Below are 16,938 nucleotides of genomic sequence, written 5' to 3' on the forward strand. Positions count from 1 at the left end.
ATTTCTCAGCAAGGAGGCTGCAGTGGCCTAAATTTCCTACTTTTGTTAGCTTTGTCTCCTAACCAGAATGTTAGTTTTCTTTGAATTCTCCAGGGCACCTACCACGCAATACAGAAGACGAACAGACACTTGCTTATCTGACCATCACATCTGACGGTGACTCCTTCACCACCCCTCTAACGACAGATCACCATATATTTTCTATAATTGCTCCAATTTCACTTCCCCGGGGTAAAACTTGACACCCAGAAATGGCACCCCCTTGTTTTCTCTGCTATGTAACAATGAGAAACTCTCTCTAACAGTCAGTGAGAACACAAGTGCTTTTCCATGATTTTGAGAGAAATTTCAGTCATGACAAAAAGCTGGAAGCTCCTTTAGGGCTCTTTTTATAGCTCTGCTTTATCAATTGTGGAGGCCTGAGCTTTCATCCAGCCAAAACTCCTGCCGTAACACTCATCCATCCAACTTCAGAATAGGTTCTATAGTGAACCAAGATTTGTCTTGTCAGAAAAATTCCCTGCAATAGCTGACAGCTGAATGAAGAGCTTGTCCCTGCAAAACCTCAAATCAAATCAAATTTCCCTCTTACTTTTAATTGCACCGTCTGCAGAGCCAGCGGCACTAATCAGGCTGCCAGTGCACGAGCGAGTCTGCTTGGTAACGCCTGGTCCCGCTCTGAGGAGTCCAGGCCACATCTTCTAACGGGGCCCAGGGCCCTGTGAGCAATGCTCCAGGCTGCTCTGCTCAGCACCAGCTCCTCAGGGACAGGGACAAAGGGTGAGGCGGTGGTTCTTCCACAGTGTGATGGAAGAAAAGGCCACTGACGGGAACATCACAATTTCCAGCTTCACATTCTATTACAAATTCCAACAATGTGCCATTGAGACTCTTTTTCTAAAAATTACAAATGCACTTGAGTGGAGATGAATGTAGATAAAAAATCTCATTTATGTGACTTGTCTTTATCCCATGGAGCTTCCATCAAACCCCCTCCTTGAGTGGGCATTAATCTCTCACCAAGAGCTTTGCCATTTCTTAATGCAAAAATCTGAGATAAGTGGCTCTGTACTTTCATTTGTGTCTCCAACAGAGTCAAGTTTGCTCGCAGAACAAATAGCTCAATGAGCCTCTTTTCCCCCATTTTTAAAGCCCTGGGCAACATGATTCAAAGGAAAGTCGGAAAGGGCTCTCCCCAGTCCCCCAGCAGCCTCCTACGCACAGGCACTCCCTGGGTCTCTCTCAGCACCCAGCCTGGGAGGAAACTGAGGCTCCCAGAGATTAAGTGGTTTTCTCCAGGCTGCACAGCCCGCTGGGGTAAAGCCAGGATTCCATCCCCAGTCTGCTGGAATTTCTTCCCCTGCCTCCACGTTGCGTTCCTCTGATGTGCCCAGGCTTCTGAGGGAAGGCCTTTGCTAATTACGAGCAAATCTGGTTTATCTATTTCACATCTCTTGCCACAGTGTGATCTGACAAACATACTGAGAAATGTAACTTCTATTTGAAATCTTGCAATCTTTTACAAAAGATAAATCGTACATGTCCCTTGACCTGGACATTTGTGTAACTGACTTTGACCAAAAGCAATACTGTCCTGATCAATTAAGATGAACTAACCTGTGTGCCTTGAGGCACGCAGGATGCATCTCCAGAGAATATCTCATCAGTTACTCATCTTCACCCTTCCAACCAGGAAAACCCACAGATGGACAAATCACCCTGCCTGCTACCCTTTCCTGTGGGAATTCATAAGTACCGGCCATCGACTTCCTAAAACGGTCCAAGTGAAATTACAAATAATCAAGGACTTTCTGCTGGAGAGCTACACTGAGGTTGTCCCTGGGGTAGCTCTGGATCTCCCACCTACCCAAGCACTCAACCTCCAGGGAGCAAGCCCAGACCTTCCTCGTGGGGAGCCCCCACTCCACAGTTGGGTGAGTGAATAGGACAAGGCGCCTGGGATGAGCTGGCTCAGAAAGTCAGAAGGGGCCGAGTAACCAGGAAGTTAAGGCCTATTATAGCACCGTGCGTCAGGCAGCTGCTATGGGACCAGAAGGAGGGAGCATCTAACTACTTATTCAATTATCACATAGACTGCACAGGCTTTCTCTCATGAGAAAACTCCCATTCTTTCTAATTTCCCTTTAAAATCTAGCAAAAAGTAAGACCGCTTTTCATAATCTTTGTGTCTTCCTGCTCTGCTCAGCAATCAGCCTGAACCGTTTGTTCATATCTCAGGCAACTGTGCACCAGGCACTGCTCCTCAGAACCCTGTATGTATTAACTGACTCAATCCTTACAGCAATTTTAAAGCCTAGCTCCAACACTCAGTTGTATGGGCACCTGCTGTGTGCTGCAGAACACACACTTAGAACCAGGAAGCTCGAGCTCCAGACCTGCCCTCTCCCTTCTACACCCAGGAAGTGGCTGTGACTGCCCATGGTAGCTGCAACACCAAAGCTCTGAGTGAAGCTAATGGCTTCCTTTCAATGCCTGGAAGCTTCTGCGTGGTTTCCAAGATGGCTTAGGAAATGCCACGATTACATCAAGTGAGTCATTTAAAAGATTTGAGGTTGGAAAAAATAAAGATGATTCTATTTCTGAGCATTTTGCCTCAAATAAAGATTTCCACCGATATGGACAGGCCAGTGCAGGGGCAGGGAACCCTGCTGGCTTCCCCTCCTTCTCTCTTCACCAGGCTCCCACACTCTCTGCCCCAGGGGCTGACCTGTGCACACCACATCAAAAGGTTCTCATGCCCCAGGATGCCAGTCAGGCTCTGCCCTTGACATGAGAGAGTAAATGTGCCTGTTTCTGAGTTCTTTGTAAATGGAATCAGATAGCATGTACTCTTTTCTGTCAGACTTTTCTTTCGGCCAACATGATGAGACTCAGTCATGTAATACATTCATGTTTTCTGTAGAGTCTTCCACTGTATGACTGTCCCACCATTTGTTCATTCTAGGGGTTGATATTTTGAGTTGTTTCCAGCTTGGGGCTATTATAAACAGGCTGCTATGAGCATTTTACAGACAGTCTTTTAGTGTGCAATTGTACATATTTTTGTTGGGCATACCACTATGAACGAAATTACCGAGCAGGAAATACACATTGCTCTAAACTTTAGCAGATGCTGTCAAATCATTTTCAAAGGTCACTGTACAAATTTACAGTCTTACCAGCAATGCACGACACTTCCTACTGCTCTACAATCTTTCAGCACTTACCAGTCTTTTATTCTAACCTTAGGTGTGGATACAGTGGGATCTCATTGTGGCTAAATTTTGCATTTTATTCATGACTTATAAGGTTGAACACCTTTTTATATACTTGTTAATAATTTCAGTAATTTCAATATCTTCTGCTGTGAAGTGTCTATTTAAGATTCCTGTCCATTTTTCTTTCTTTCTTTCTTTTTTTTTTTTTTTGAGACCAAGTCTCTCTCTGTCACCCAGGCTGGAGTGCAGTGGCACGATCCTGTCTCACTGCAACCTCTTGCCTCCCAGGTTCAAGCAATTCTCTGTCTCAGCCTCCCAAGTAGCTGGGATTACAGGCACCCACCACCACACCCGGCTATTTTTTTGTATTTTTAGTAGAGATGGGGTTTCACCATCTTAGCCAGGCTGGTCCTGAACCCCTGACCTCGTGATCCACCCACCTCGACCTCCCAAAGTGCTAGGATTACAGGAGTGAGCCACCACAACCTGTCCATTTTTCTATTGGGGGTTCTGTCTTTCTTTTATTGATCTATAGGTGTTCTTTTTATATTTTAGATATAATTTCCAAATGTAACAATGGATGCTTTTGCATGCACTTTTTTTCGTTCTGTGGCTTCTTTTTCATTGATTTCGTAGTATCTTTTGAGAACCAAGTTCCTAATTTTAAGGTAGTCAAATTTATCAATGTAATCTTTTACCATTAGCACTTTTCATATCCAATTTAAGAAGCTGAGTCACAAATATAAATAAGAAAATGATGGGCCAGCTTATCCTAGTGACTGGATGTCATGCATGAATATACTGTAAGGTATGTTAGTCAGTTATTGCTACAATAAAGCTACATAACAAAAAAAGGAATTGGGTCACATGGGGATTTTTGCTGGCATAACATGATCTGACGAAGACACTCAGCCAGGCCCCTATTTTACAGAGGCCACTGAACCTTGCAGAGATTAGGTCCTCTTGAACCAAACAGGCACCTTGGGGAGGGAAGTGCAGGAGAGGGAGGAGGTACACACCTGCCTCAGCTGACCCTCATTAGATCTTAGGTGGACTCCAGGCCCATTGCTTGCTAGAACCAAGTGGGCTGATTGTAGCTTTTCATCAGCACAAGTGGAAAAACTATCACTTTTCAATGTATGCATCCCATCCCACTTCTAAAAACGGCAAGGAGGAAATTGTGATGGCAGGATGGGGGAATGGTACAGCTCTACAAATATGCCACAAGAAGGCAGCAACTAAAACTTTCAGGACATTCAAGGGTTATTGTGCTTAGAGGCTGGTCAGTTTCTCCAAATATGAGGACTTCTAACGAGAACACACAGACAAAGACACAAAGGCAGGATCTTTGTCCTTGATAAACACAAATATCAGTGACCCAGGCTGTCCCCTGAATGCCAGCTCACTCACATTCTAAAGCACTCACATTGTCAGAGGAAGACAGTGGCAGGCTGAACTCCCAGGATAAACTGAGAGACACCTGCCTCAATACACATGCCCGGAGCACACTCAGGTATGGTCTCTGTGGCCTTGGGAGTGCTGGACTGAACTGAGCTCTGCCCCAAGGACTGTGCAGACTCATGGAGAAGACAGCTCGCATACAACTGCCGTGATGTACCTGTGACGGCCATGCTAGCCTCAGACAGCAAGGTGCCATACAGGTCTCTCAGCTAAATCCACACACTGGCTGAGGCCACGGGCAAACCAACCAGAGCTTAACTGAATACTGGAGCTGTTTGTGGTCTCAAGCATCTTTGAAGCATGTTGAAAATCAAACAGGCTCTGAGGAGCTTAGTATTCTTGATTTTGTCAAAACTTATGTGAACTAGAACATCTATGACAAACTCATTAAAATGTCAGCAAGAAAGGAAGGTGCCATAACTAACATTTTCTTATTCTTATTTTCACTTTTTTAGGTCTCAATATCAAATGATTTTCTAACCCTTACTTTTAAAAAATTAATTGAAATACTGGCAATGTTTAGGATGAGTATTATTCACCACTCACAACAAGACTCTGCTAACATTTGTACTCAACTTCTGGTATCCTCAAGCCCTATTAAGTGCAGTGATATTAAAAATATGAATATGATGCTCCCTAGATATTATGAAGGAGTAGAATTAAAATTGTGAGTGCTTAAGATGATGTCATCTCATTGTGGTGAAATTCTGCATTTTACTGATGACTTGTGAGGTTGAACACCTTTTCATATGCTCATTTATTCATTAAAATGAGTAAATCCTTGCACAAGAATAACTAAGCATAAATAAATAATGCTAAACACACTTGAAGAATTCTCATTTTGCATTTGCGCATTTGGGCTTTGTTAGGAATCAGGTTCATTATCACAGAGGCAGGACAATGTGCAGGTGCATTAGACACCATCAAGGATCATGCCTTATTCACAGGCATCCCCAGTGCCTCTCACAGTGACAAGCAGGTAAACACACACTCAAAAATACCAGATCAACAAGTGAATGAACAAGCAGCTAAAATATCTGCATTAAACAAGGATTGCAAGTTCTCAGAACGCCATACAACTTGAGTCTTCTTGCAGAAAGTGACATTTACTCGTCAGTGCAGGTTTTCCTGTGCTCTCAGGAACCACGCAGGTCACTGACTGCACAGCTGCAGTGAGCTGCATTCTATGTGGATGGAGCCTGGAGAGGTCGGCCATAGAGCAGCCTGACCCTGAGAAACATGCCCAGCTCTTCTTGGCCATCACACAGCCTTGCCATTGGAACCGAACCCCCTTTCCATGCTCCTCAAAATCCAAATAGAATGCATTTTTGATTGACTCATTCCATTCCCACAAACATCCATGCAGATTTTAGTCATCCCCTCTAGTAGGCCACTATGTAATATTCTAAAGCACCAGATAAAACATCCTATCATGAAAAGCCCTTAACAAATCTTGTAGAAGGTGGTTTTTATATTGGTTCACTAGTATCTTGTCAGAGCTCCCCACACCTGTCACTATTCTCCCTACTGGACCCCCAGGAAGGTTTCCCAGCCCTGTAGTTAGGTGAAGCCACAAGACCAACCCAGCCATTGTGCCATGAGCAAACAAGACACATATTCCTAGCCTGGCATTTATAAGCAGCTGTCAGTTCTATCCCCTGGCTCTTCTTTGCCAAGTTGATGCTCAAAGCTGCTGTTGATATGATGGCATCACACAATGCCAGGGCCTCTGTCCAGCAGGGACCTCACTGACCAGCACTGAAGATGTCAGCAAGAAAAAATGTGGTTGTGTCAAGCTTCCAAGACACCAGGGCCAGTGTTTTAGCCAGCAAGGCTCGTCCTATCCTAATATGTCTGGCCCGAGAAAATATCAGATGGATAGGCTATATGTCACATGATCTGTCTGCAAACATTGAAAGAAACATTAGGTCAGTCATGTTTTCAGTTGTTCAGTTTTATTCCAGTTAACCGTGTCATTCACTAACAATGGAACACCTAATTTCCACAACTGGACACATCATAAACATCACTGAAAAACTGGTTTTATTATTAGAAGTTTGAGACATAAATGGCCAGAGCACTATTCTCTCATAATTTATTTAAATTATTCTTCAAATTATCAATGTTGATGAATTTAAATATGACCACAGTGTAGCTTCAGACAAGCAAGTGAAAATGCTGACACACCCTAACTCTTCTTAGCATCGTGACTACAAAGTTAGGGATATCCTGAGCCCTGAAAGGAAGAATCTCTTGGTCCCAATGTTTCTAATAATTCTGTAGCTGTGATTTCTCCAGATTTGGTTTTCTATAGCAAATATGAAGATTGTCTTTCTTATTAATGCTAAGGAGAAAATATAATTTACATAGAAAAAATGTTAATATATATTGAGATGATGTAGAACGTTAAGGGTAATGACCAATGACAAAAACCGTAAGTGGTAATCACTTAACGTGACAGTGCTAACAATTCTCTTGATGACTGCATATCTAACACCTTACTCTCACACCCATAATCCATATTTTTATTCAAATAGAGACTACTAACATTTCTGAAAAATTCAGTTTAAAAGCTAATGTGGTTCTCTGTCAAAATTATCCAGCCTTTTAAAAATCTCAGCAGTCTTACTATTATGTGCAGACACAAGCCACTTGGAATGAAAACTGAAGAGACAAACAGTCATTAAATGAATTTACTCTACCCCAAATTCATTAACCTGTGGGTACTCAATGGAGGATATTGGCTGCATTATTCAAAACATTTTGGAGCTAATAAAAGGAGACCACAATCAACAATGAAAGCCCACGTGTGGAAAATTACGACCAACCCTATGAAATGCTTCACTAGGCTCCTGGCAAGGCTGCGGTTTTAAGCAACTGGAGGAGAGGCACTGGGCTTCCTGGCCCTCGTGTCTCAGTGTGTGCATGATGCTAAGGCAGGGAGACAAACGGGGAAAGAAGCCCCGGAGTCAGGAACAATCTTCTTCGTAGCAAAAGAAGGCTGTTGCTGCTGCAAATCACAGCTGAAAGAACAAATCTCCTTCATAGCTAAAGAAGGCTGTTGCTACTGCAAATCACAGCTGAAATCTCCAAACAGATGCAAAGAACAAGTTCACATGTTGTTTAGTAAGAGAGCATTTCATACATGGCCAAGAAGCATGTGAAAAGATGTTCCATGTCATTCATTACTAGGAAACGAGGATCAAAGCTATAACGAAACGGCACTTCACGCCTGGCACAACGAGCGTAATCGAGGACACACACAATAACGAGTGCTGGTCAAAGTGTGCATTACCACCGGGAGTGTGAAAAGGCACGTCTGCACTGGAAAAGCAGTTTTGGTGGGTTTCAAAAAGTTAAACAGAGAGTTGCATATGACCTTGCAATGCCACTCCCCGGTCAATCAGCTAATAAATGAATAAATAAATTATATTTACATATATTTGAGCATAATACAGCCAAACGAAATGAAGCACTAACTCCTGATGCAACACAGATGAACCTTGAAGATGTCATGCTAAGTGAAAAAAGCTGGACACAAAAGATCACAGGTTAAATGATTCCATTAAACGAAAAGTCCAGAACAGGCAAATCTAGAAACAGAAGGTAGGTTTAGTGGTTTCCAGGGACTGGGGTTGAGGAATGGGGGAAACAGAGCATGAGTGACTACCACGGGGCGTAAGACTACTGCAGGATGACAGAAGAGTTCTGGAGTTGGATACTGGTAATGGTCGTACAACTTTGTGAATACACTAAAATACGGTGAACGATATAATTTCACAAGATGAATTTTACGTTGTGTGAATTCTATATCTCCATTTTTAAAAAAACTGAGTCATTCTCTCCCGTGACCTCATTTCTTCAGTGTTATGATGAAATGTGGTAATTTTACCTATGGTGAGGGTAATAAGGAAAGCAGCTAATTATTCTAACTGACTCACAAATCCAAGATCCATATTACATTACATTATGTTACATTATATTACATCATATTATATTTACCATCATTCTGAAATAATCTCTTGGCTATTTACATTCATCTAAGATGAATATTTGATGAAAACTAGAATAGAGTCATCCAGGGATTTAAATATTCTTATTATCAGGTTAACACAAACTGTAAGTAATAATTGTCTTCTACAGTTTACATATATCAGGGCTTTTTTCTAATATGCCACAGCCTTTCCAGTAAGAGCTCCTCATTTCTTTTGTGGATTTCATTAGGCCTCTCATCTGTAACTTTGTGAACTAAAAACAAAATTTTAAGCCCCTCAACCAACTAATGGATTCCCCTCGGTCCAGGGCATTTCAAAGAAACCTGAAAAGCGGGCAGGATAGGAGGAAAGGGGGTCAGTCTTGCCTCACTGTACCCTCCCTTTGGAATTTAGGCACAACTGACCAGCATCCATATTAAAACTGGGATCTTAAGAATGATAGAGGCCGGGCGCGGTGGCTCAAGCCTGTAATCCCAGCACTTTGGGAGGCCGAGGCGGGTGGATCACGAGGTCAAAAGATCAAGACCATCCTGGTCAACACGGTGAAACCCCGTCTCTACTAAAAATACAAAAAAATTAGCTGGGCATGGTGGCGCGTGCCTGTAATCCCAGCTACTCACCTGAACCCAGGAGGCGGAGGTGCGGTGAGCCGAGATCGCGCCATTGCACTCCAGCCTGGGTAACGAGAGCGAAACTCCATCTCAAAAAACAAAAAACAAAAAACAAAAAACAAAACAAAACAAAAAAAGAATGATAGAATAACTCTGTGTGCCCATGGAGTAGCCATCATGAGCAAAGCTCACTCTCCCGAGTTGAAAAAATTTATGGACAAGAAGTTATCATTGAAATTAAATGGTGGCAGACATGTCCAAGGAATATTGCAGGGATTTGATCCCTTTATGAATCTTGTGATAGATGAATGTGTGGAGATGGCAACTAGCGGACAACAGAACAATATTGGAATGGTGGTAATACAAGGAAATAGTATCATCATGTTAGAAGCCTTGGAACGAGTATAAATAATGGCTGTTCAGTGGAGAAACCCATGTCCTCTCTCCACAGGGCCTATTTTACTATGATGTAAAAATTAGGTCATGTACATTTTCACATTAGACTTTTTGTTAAATAAATTTTTGTAATAGTCAAAAAAAAAAAAAGAATGATAGAATAGATATAGCAATAAGATACCAAATTCCAGCCACACTCTACCACAGCATCACATGACAGATAGCAGGCCCTGAAAGAAATCAAAGTATTTTACCCCAAAATATGTTTCTTTGACACATTTTGAGATGGCCCTGCAAAGCTGTCCTTGTGGGGAAGTTCTATGTTCCGTAGAGAATCCCCTTTCCTTTCTAGATCCTTTCCCTAAGACCTGGCATTTTTTTAGCTGTGACAAGAGCCCTGAAGCCTGCTACCTGGAGGCTTGGTCTCCACAACCCCATATTTCAACCCAGCCTCTTCTTCCTATTGATTCTTGGACTTTAGATAGTAACTCCTTCAACCAATCAGAAAGTCCCTGAATCCACCCATGACCTGGAAGCTCTGACCCTGCACCTGCTTCGAGTTGCTGCGCCTTTCTGGACTGAACCAACACACACCTGACATGTACTGATTAACGTCTTCCCATAACTTCTGTCCCCCTAACATGTACAAAATCAAGCTGTAACTCAACCACCTTGGGTACATGTTCTCAGGACCTCCTGGAGCGGTGTCACAGGCCACAGTCACTCATTTTTGTCTCAGAATAGATGTCTTCAAATAATTTACAGAGTTTGACTCTTTCCATCGACACCTTGACTATGGAAATTACCATTTTTGGCTTTACCATTTGACCATCTCTCACACCCTTGGCTTGTATCTGCATCAGAGCTCTGAAGGTCTTGGTGTCTAAATTAGCTGTGTAGTCCTTGATGCCCCTAATGTGACTGAAACCACCTTTGTAAAAATCGTAACAGTGAGGAAAAATTATGACAGTGCGGGAGATCTGATCTATACAATCCCCCTCTTGCCTTTAGCCTTCAAGCTGCCCTTAATTACTCTTGAATTTAAGGCAAGCTAACTTTCGCAGACATTTAGTTTATACCTTAAATGATGATAGCCCTTCCCCAAAACTCAACTGCCTCTGTAAAGCTAATGGAAGACCACCATGCTACGAGAAGAGGAGAGACTGAATTCTGCTGAAGTGTAGACATAAAAGATTGCCGGCCATTATTCTGAAGGTTACGAGATATGCAACTTCCCAGTTACTCCTGCAGATAACATCACTATTGTACAGCCTAAGACTCGTCTTTTGAGATATCTTTTCAGGATTTTTGCATGTCTGAGACCGATGGCTCCACCTGGAGCAACTGCTCCTGTGGCTTGCCCAGAAGTGACTCTGTGTGCAGGAGGACAATTTCCCACACCCCTGTGATTTACACCCTTAACCAATCGGCAGCAAGCACCTATTGCCTAGCCACCCCCTGCCATTCTTCCCCAAAACTGTCTTGAAAAACCCTAGCCTCTGAATCAGAGGCTGATTTCAGTAATAATACACTCCAGCCTTCCATTTAGCCAGCTCTGCATGTATAAACTCTTCTACTGCAATTCCTCTGCCTCCACAAATCAGGTCTACCTGGTGGCAGGCAGGAGGAACCTGCTAGGCAGTTACATGACTCCCTGTGCAGAATAAATACAGATCTATCTCCCTTCTAGAGAAGACAACGAAGGAGAGCAGCGACGTGGTTTTTATGTTTACCACACTAGCCCCAGCCCCTAGACCACTGCCTGCATGTGCTATACAAAAAGGATGGATATGTGAATGGCTTAGCTGCAATGAATCTTACTAGAAACTAGAGTACATAGAAAATATATTAGGAAGCCTTGGGAATGTATGTCCAGCTCATAGTGACCCCTCCTCTGAGACATATGCCTCCACCATCCCAGACCCCATTTCACCACGTGTCCCTGCCTGCCTGCTGAGTTTCCTGTGCTAGGAGACTAAAGAAATCAACCAGGCTGAGCAGACTCCTCTTCTGGGTACTGGGGACTCAAAATAGCCTTTTCTGTGTGTGTGGCTGAAATCAAGGTCTCATAAACTGGAAAACTGATGAGGCAACCACTGTTCTGCCATGAGCAGAAAAAGATGTGCTAACTGGCCACGGAGAAGCGAGCGGCCAAGGGCAAAGCACTGCAGATGCCCAGGCAGTGAGCGCTCTCCCCTCTGTCCCAACATTTCCTCCTTCCTGAGCCTGCCCCCAAGGGGCCCCATTGTCCTGGAAGCCTGTCAGCCTGTTATCATTCTAATAATCCTCTATTTTGCTTAAGACAGATCCAATAGATTGCTTTATTTGTAGCTAAAAATACTTTCACAAAGACAACAATAAAACTGCTCAACCAGAGGGATGCCAAGGGACAGGCAGAAGACCAGCAATTTCAAAACCATAATCAGGGAAATAATGACGGGAAATTTTCCAGAACTAAAATCTAATCAAACGCGTCATGACAGAATCTGGGGCACATTCTGAACTAATTATCAGAGGAGGAGGCCTAGGAAACTGCTCATCAAGGCTCTAAATTTTAAGACCAAAGATAATATTTTCAAGCCCGCCTCGCTGGTTCTTTTTATAGCTCCATAATCAGTTATCCACAATCCTGAAACCCTAATTTCAGAAAGGCAAACTTTTTCTATATATTTTGATGTCAAAAAATTCAACAAAACTTGACTTGAACAGAAACGAGGTTATCTGCAGTCCTTATTTATCCCACGTTGTGTAAATATTCATACTTCACTGTGGTGATCATGCTCGGATGACAGGGTGCTGGCCCTGAACCTCTCCGGGTGTGTGACTTTATACCCAAAATTCATTCAGCATGCTCACTGAATTATCTTTCTAACACACACAAAACATCTGAATTTTGAAACTTCTGGGACTCAGAAAGCAATACCCCAAAATGAAGGCCTCAGAAGTGTTGAAGCAAGCTGAAGATGGCCTGAGAAGGACTCCATGCATCTGTATTTGAGTCCCTGTGAATGAACTGTAAGCTAGTTAAAAGTCAAAATTAAAACCTAACTTAATAGTATGTATCTCTAGGCTGGGCACAGTGGCTCACGCCTGTAATCCTAGCACTTTGGGAGGCCAAGGCGGGTGGATCACCTAAGGTCAGAAGTTCAAGACCAGCCTGGCTAACATGGCGAAACCCTGTCTCTACTGAAAATACATAAATTAGCCAGGCATGGCGGTGCACACCCAGTAGTAGCTGTAATCCCAGCTACTACTCTGGAGGCTGAAGGAGAATCGCTTGGACCCGGGAGGTGGGCGTTGCAGTGAAAGGAGATCGTGCCACTGCACTCGAGCCTTTGAGACGGGAACAAGACTACATCTCAAAAAAAAAAAAAAAAAATAGTGTGCACCTCTAAAAATGGCTGAGTGTTGGCCAATCCCTGCTGCCACACTTACAGACACTCAAAGACTGCCGAACGTTCAAACTGCATTCAAACAAGGCAAACACCGAGCTGCAACCGATCTCACTGTTTCTGTGCCTCACTGCCAATTCCCATATGTCACTTTACCTTTTTTGTCTATAAGTTTGTTCTGACCATGAGTCACCCTAGAGTCTCTGAATCTCCTGTGATTCTGGGGGCTGCTCAATTCGTGAATCATTCATTGTTCAATTAAACTCCTTTAAATTTAACTTGGCTGAAGTTTTTGTTTTGTCAGAAGTAAAAGTTTTCTCTGACCTCCTCCTGCCCTCCAGTCTCTCAGTCCCATTCTCCTTCGAGGCTGCCAAAGAAACTAGAATCACTCTTTCCCAAGGCAGATCATAGAAACCAGAACCCTTTTCTCCAAAGCCAGCCATAAAACCTAAAGTGTTATTCTAATTTTCTCTCTGCCTTTCTGTGTGAAAACTGGCCATGAAGAAACTGTCTGACCTGCCTTGTTTGAGGGTAAGTCCTGCAACCCCCATTCCAGAGAGGGGCCCGCCCCACACCCAGAAGGAAGGAGTGCTGCTCAGAGAGGCTAGGAAGACTCTGGACAGATAGGCCCTGCTGGGTTTCCCACTCAGTCTATCAGCGCCTAGTCACACACTTTTTCTCCAGTCCCATTTCTACACAGTTGTCCACGCTTGGTTGAACCTAAGCATTAACATGGACGATTTCTCCTGTATCTTTGGGTCTTCATTCTGAAGGCTCCCATGTATACAGGCTAAATAAATGTGTATGCCTTTCTCCTATTACTCTGCCATTCGTGAGGTAGTTTTTCAGTGAAACTCAAGAGGCCCAAGGGGAAAGCTCTCCCTTGGCCTCTACGAAACCATCTGTGGCACGAAGGGCTTCATGCAGGGACTGTGGACCTCTGCGGAGCTGGCGTCCAGGCTGGGCTTGATCCCTGCACATTGGGAGCCACCTCTCTGCTGGTTGGGTGTGATCTGTGACCCTGGCCCTCACTCACCCTTCTTTGCCATTGTGCCACCTCCTGTATGCCCCTGGATCCCTTAGGGCTCTCCTGTCTGTTACCATAGCCAGTTCTGTGTGGCCCGATCACCCTCAAACAGATGCACCCGGAAGGTCAGCCCTGGAGCCCATGCCCGGATGCCTTCACCGCCTGGGCCGCTCTGTTGGTGCAGCCGCATGGCCTCGGCACATGCAGCTGGACACATGGACTCCAGCATCCCATGGGAAGGAGCTATGACCAACAGGCCATGGGCGTCAGCCAGTCAACATTCCTTCTTGCTCCCACTCGACCCCGCAGGCAGCCCTGAGGTGCATTTGGTACCTCCACTGGACGGCCCCACAGGGTAGAGTGCCGGTGGCCAGTTGCAAGGTGAGCATGTGGGGGCAGCGGTGCCTGCGCTGCTCTCCTCACTGCCCAGCCCCGAACCCCCATCCCTCACTCCTCGTCCCTGGGATAAAGAACCCACACATGAACCTTTCCCTCAGGCTGTGCTCTCTGGAGAACCCAGGCTGGGTCAGCCACGTAGGAAATTCTCACCTACGTGGAGAGAATTTCCTCCACGTAGTTAAGTTGGAATCTGTGAGCAGCAAGAAGCCTGTTTGTGCATCCTGTAAACCTACACCTTACTTTTACCAACGAGCCAGGCATTAGCACGAGGCACTGGGGAGGGAAATGCAGACACACAGACTGTGCCACTGAGTCTACCCAGGAAGCAGGAGGTCAGGAGACAGAGGAGGAAAGAAATCATAAGAATACATTTAAGGTTTGTACAAGGTGCTGTGGAACTCCAGGGAATTCTCCCTGTAACACGTGCCAGCAAGGGTGTGAAGCAGCTGGAACCCCCATGCATGCTGTGGGAATGCAAAGGGGATGGCCTCACTAGAAAACAGGGCGGCAGTTTTTTTAAAACCAAAATCTACACCCACCGTATGACACAGCAGTGCTACTCAAGAGAAGGAAATCAACCCAGAGAATAAAAACCTAAGTTCACAGAAAACCATGTACTCAGAAGTGTCTGGAGTAGTTATTCTTGTTTGCTTGTTTTGCTTTGCTTTTTCCCTGAAACAGGGTCTGGCTCTGTCATGGAGGCTGGAGTAAAGTGGTGCGATCTCAGCTCACTGCAACCTCCACCTCCCAGGCTGAAGCAATTCTCAAGCTACTCAGGAGGCTGGGGCATGAGAACTGCTTGAGCCTGGGAGGCAGAGGGTGCGCTGAGCTGAGATTGTGCCACTGCACTCCAGCCTGAGCACAGAGTGAGACTCTGTCTCAAAAAAATTAAAAAACACACTGTTACATTTAAAAAAAAAACAACAGAACTTCACCAAAGATAAATGATCACATTGCTACTGGCTGAAGTCTGGGATGATCTTGTATCCCTTTTGCCCCTGTTCGTATCAGAAAAGTTCCTATAACTCTAAGGAAACTATATTCCATCAAAATATATGCCAATCAAACTTTTCTCCTAGTCAACCTATCTTGATGAATATGCAAATCTCTGGATCCCCAGATAAAATCACCTATACACAAACCCCAACTAAAAAGAAAACAGGATTTAAAAACAGAAAATAAATATGTCCATCATTCACAGATGTAACAACCACACAAAAGGAGATGAGACATTTTGTAAAAAATGTAGACTTCCAGGCTAAAAGTCTCATAGTAACCAAGATTTTTTAAGTCCATATAGTTAAATATGTGACTTTAAGTTTTAAAGTATTGTTTTTAATACAGACTATTGCCAAATGTTAATAAAACGGAATGCAAGCTCTTATATCTTTTTAGTTTTTAAAATGCCTGCTATGCTTTTCTAAAGTAGACTCTCAAATAAAATTAGGAGGAAAATTGTCTGTGAACACCTAATGGAACCTCTCTACGCACAAAACACCAGATTTTAAAATCTGTTTAATTACCAGTGGTGACCACCTAACATTCTTGTAATCATTAAAGTTTCTGATGTTAAAATTACATTAGGCCTGAGGTATAATTAAAAATAATTACACTGCAGCAATTTCTAGATTTAATCCACCAACTACAACTGAAAATCACAATATTGTTACCTCTCCAGCTTTGGATCATTACCTCATCAGGATTCTAAGCGGATCAGCCCTCAGGTGTGGATAAATAACACCTGCCAGCTTGAACTAAGCCCACGCCACCTGGCAAGCTGGATTAGAAATTATTGAGAGAAAGAAATAGAGGGGCTGTGAATACACAGCATAAGGCTGGACCCCCAGCCAACAGCACACACATCATGTGTCGTGTGAGAATCTAGAAATGTGGCTTTTTTACATAAGACAAAAGGGAAACTGACTTCTAGTCTACAAATTTCTCATGGTTTCCAGGAACCCCGGAAGCAATGGTGTGTCGTGAATCACTGAAGCTTGTGGCATTATCCATCATCTTACAAAATTAGGAGTCTTCACTTTCTACAGCAGCTGCACTCCTCAAATTTCAAAGTAAACCAAGGTTTTATACAAATTAAGATAAAAGTTGGATATTTTAACCATCTTATCAGAGCTCACTCTTAAACGAAAACTATAAGAAAGCTTTGGTTAAAGAAAAGACCGTGACACCACCTGAAATGTATGCTTCTTATAAACCTACATTTCCATGTGGGGTGGGTTTTCTTTTGTTTTCAATAAGGATACCGATGGAGATAACCGTGAAATTGATAAGAAACGTCTAGGAGAGTGGAGAACATTTATGGAAGGTGCAAGATGCCAGGGGTCCACAAACTGTGTACCACGGGCTCCCCCTGAAAGAGCCACATCTCAGGTGGGGACAGGCCCAGCCACAACACAGGCTAGAGAAAGTGGAGACGTCTGA

General features: G+C 43.7%; 2 protein-coding genes across 4 annotated transcripts in view; one reads left to right on the top strand and one right to left on the bottom strand.

Moving 5' to 3' along the window:
• OCA2 (OCA2 melanosomal transmembrane protein) overlaps nucleotides 1–16,938 on the bottom strand; it is a 225,315-nt gene that overhangs the window by 127,324 nt on the left and 81,053 nt on the right. The gene's annotated exons all lie outside the window — the stretch shown is intronic.
• LOC110569054 (small nuclear ribonucleoprotein G-like) lies at nucleotides 9,463–9,702 on the top strand. Its single transcript, XM_064367751.1, has one exon. The coding sequence runs from the start codon at nucleotides 9,463–9,465 to the stop codon at nucleotides 9,691–9,693; it is 231 nt and encodes a 76-aa protein (XP_064223821.1). The 3' UTR covers nucleotides 9,694–9,702.

Source organism: Aotus nancymaae, unplaced genomic scaffold, assembly GCF_030222135.1.
Source record: "Aotus nancymaae isolate 86718 unplaced genomic scaffold, 86718_ANA_hifiasm-v0.15.2.pri h1tg000075l, whole genome shotgun sequence".
NCBI lineage: Eukaryota > Metazoa > Chordata > Mammalia > Primates > Aotidae > Aotus > Aotus nancymaae.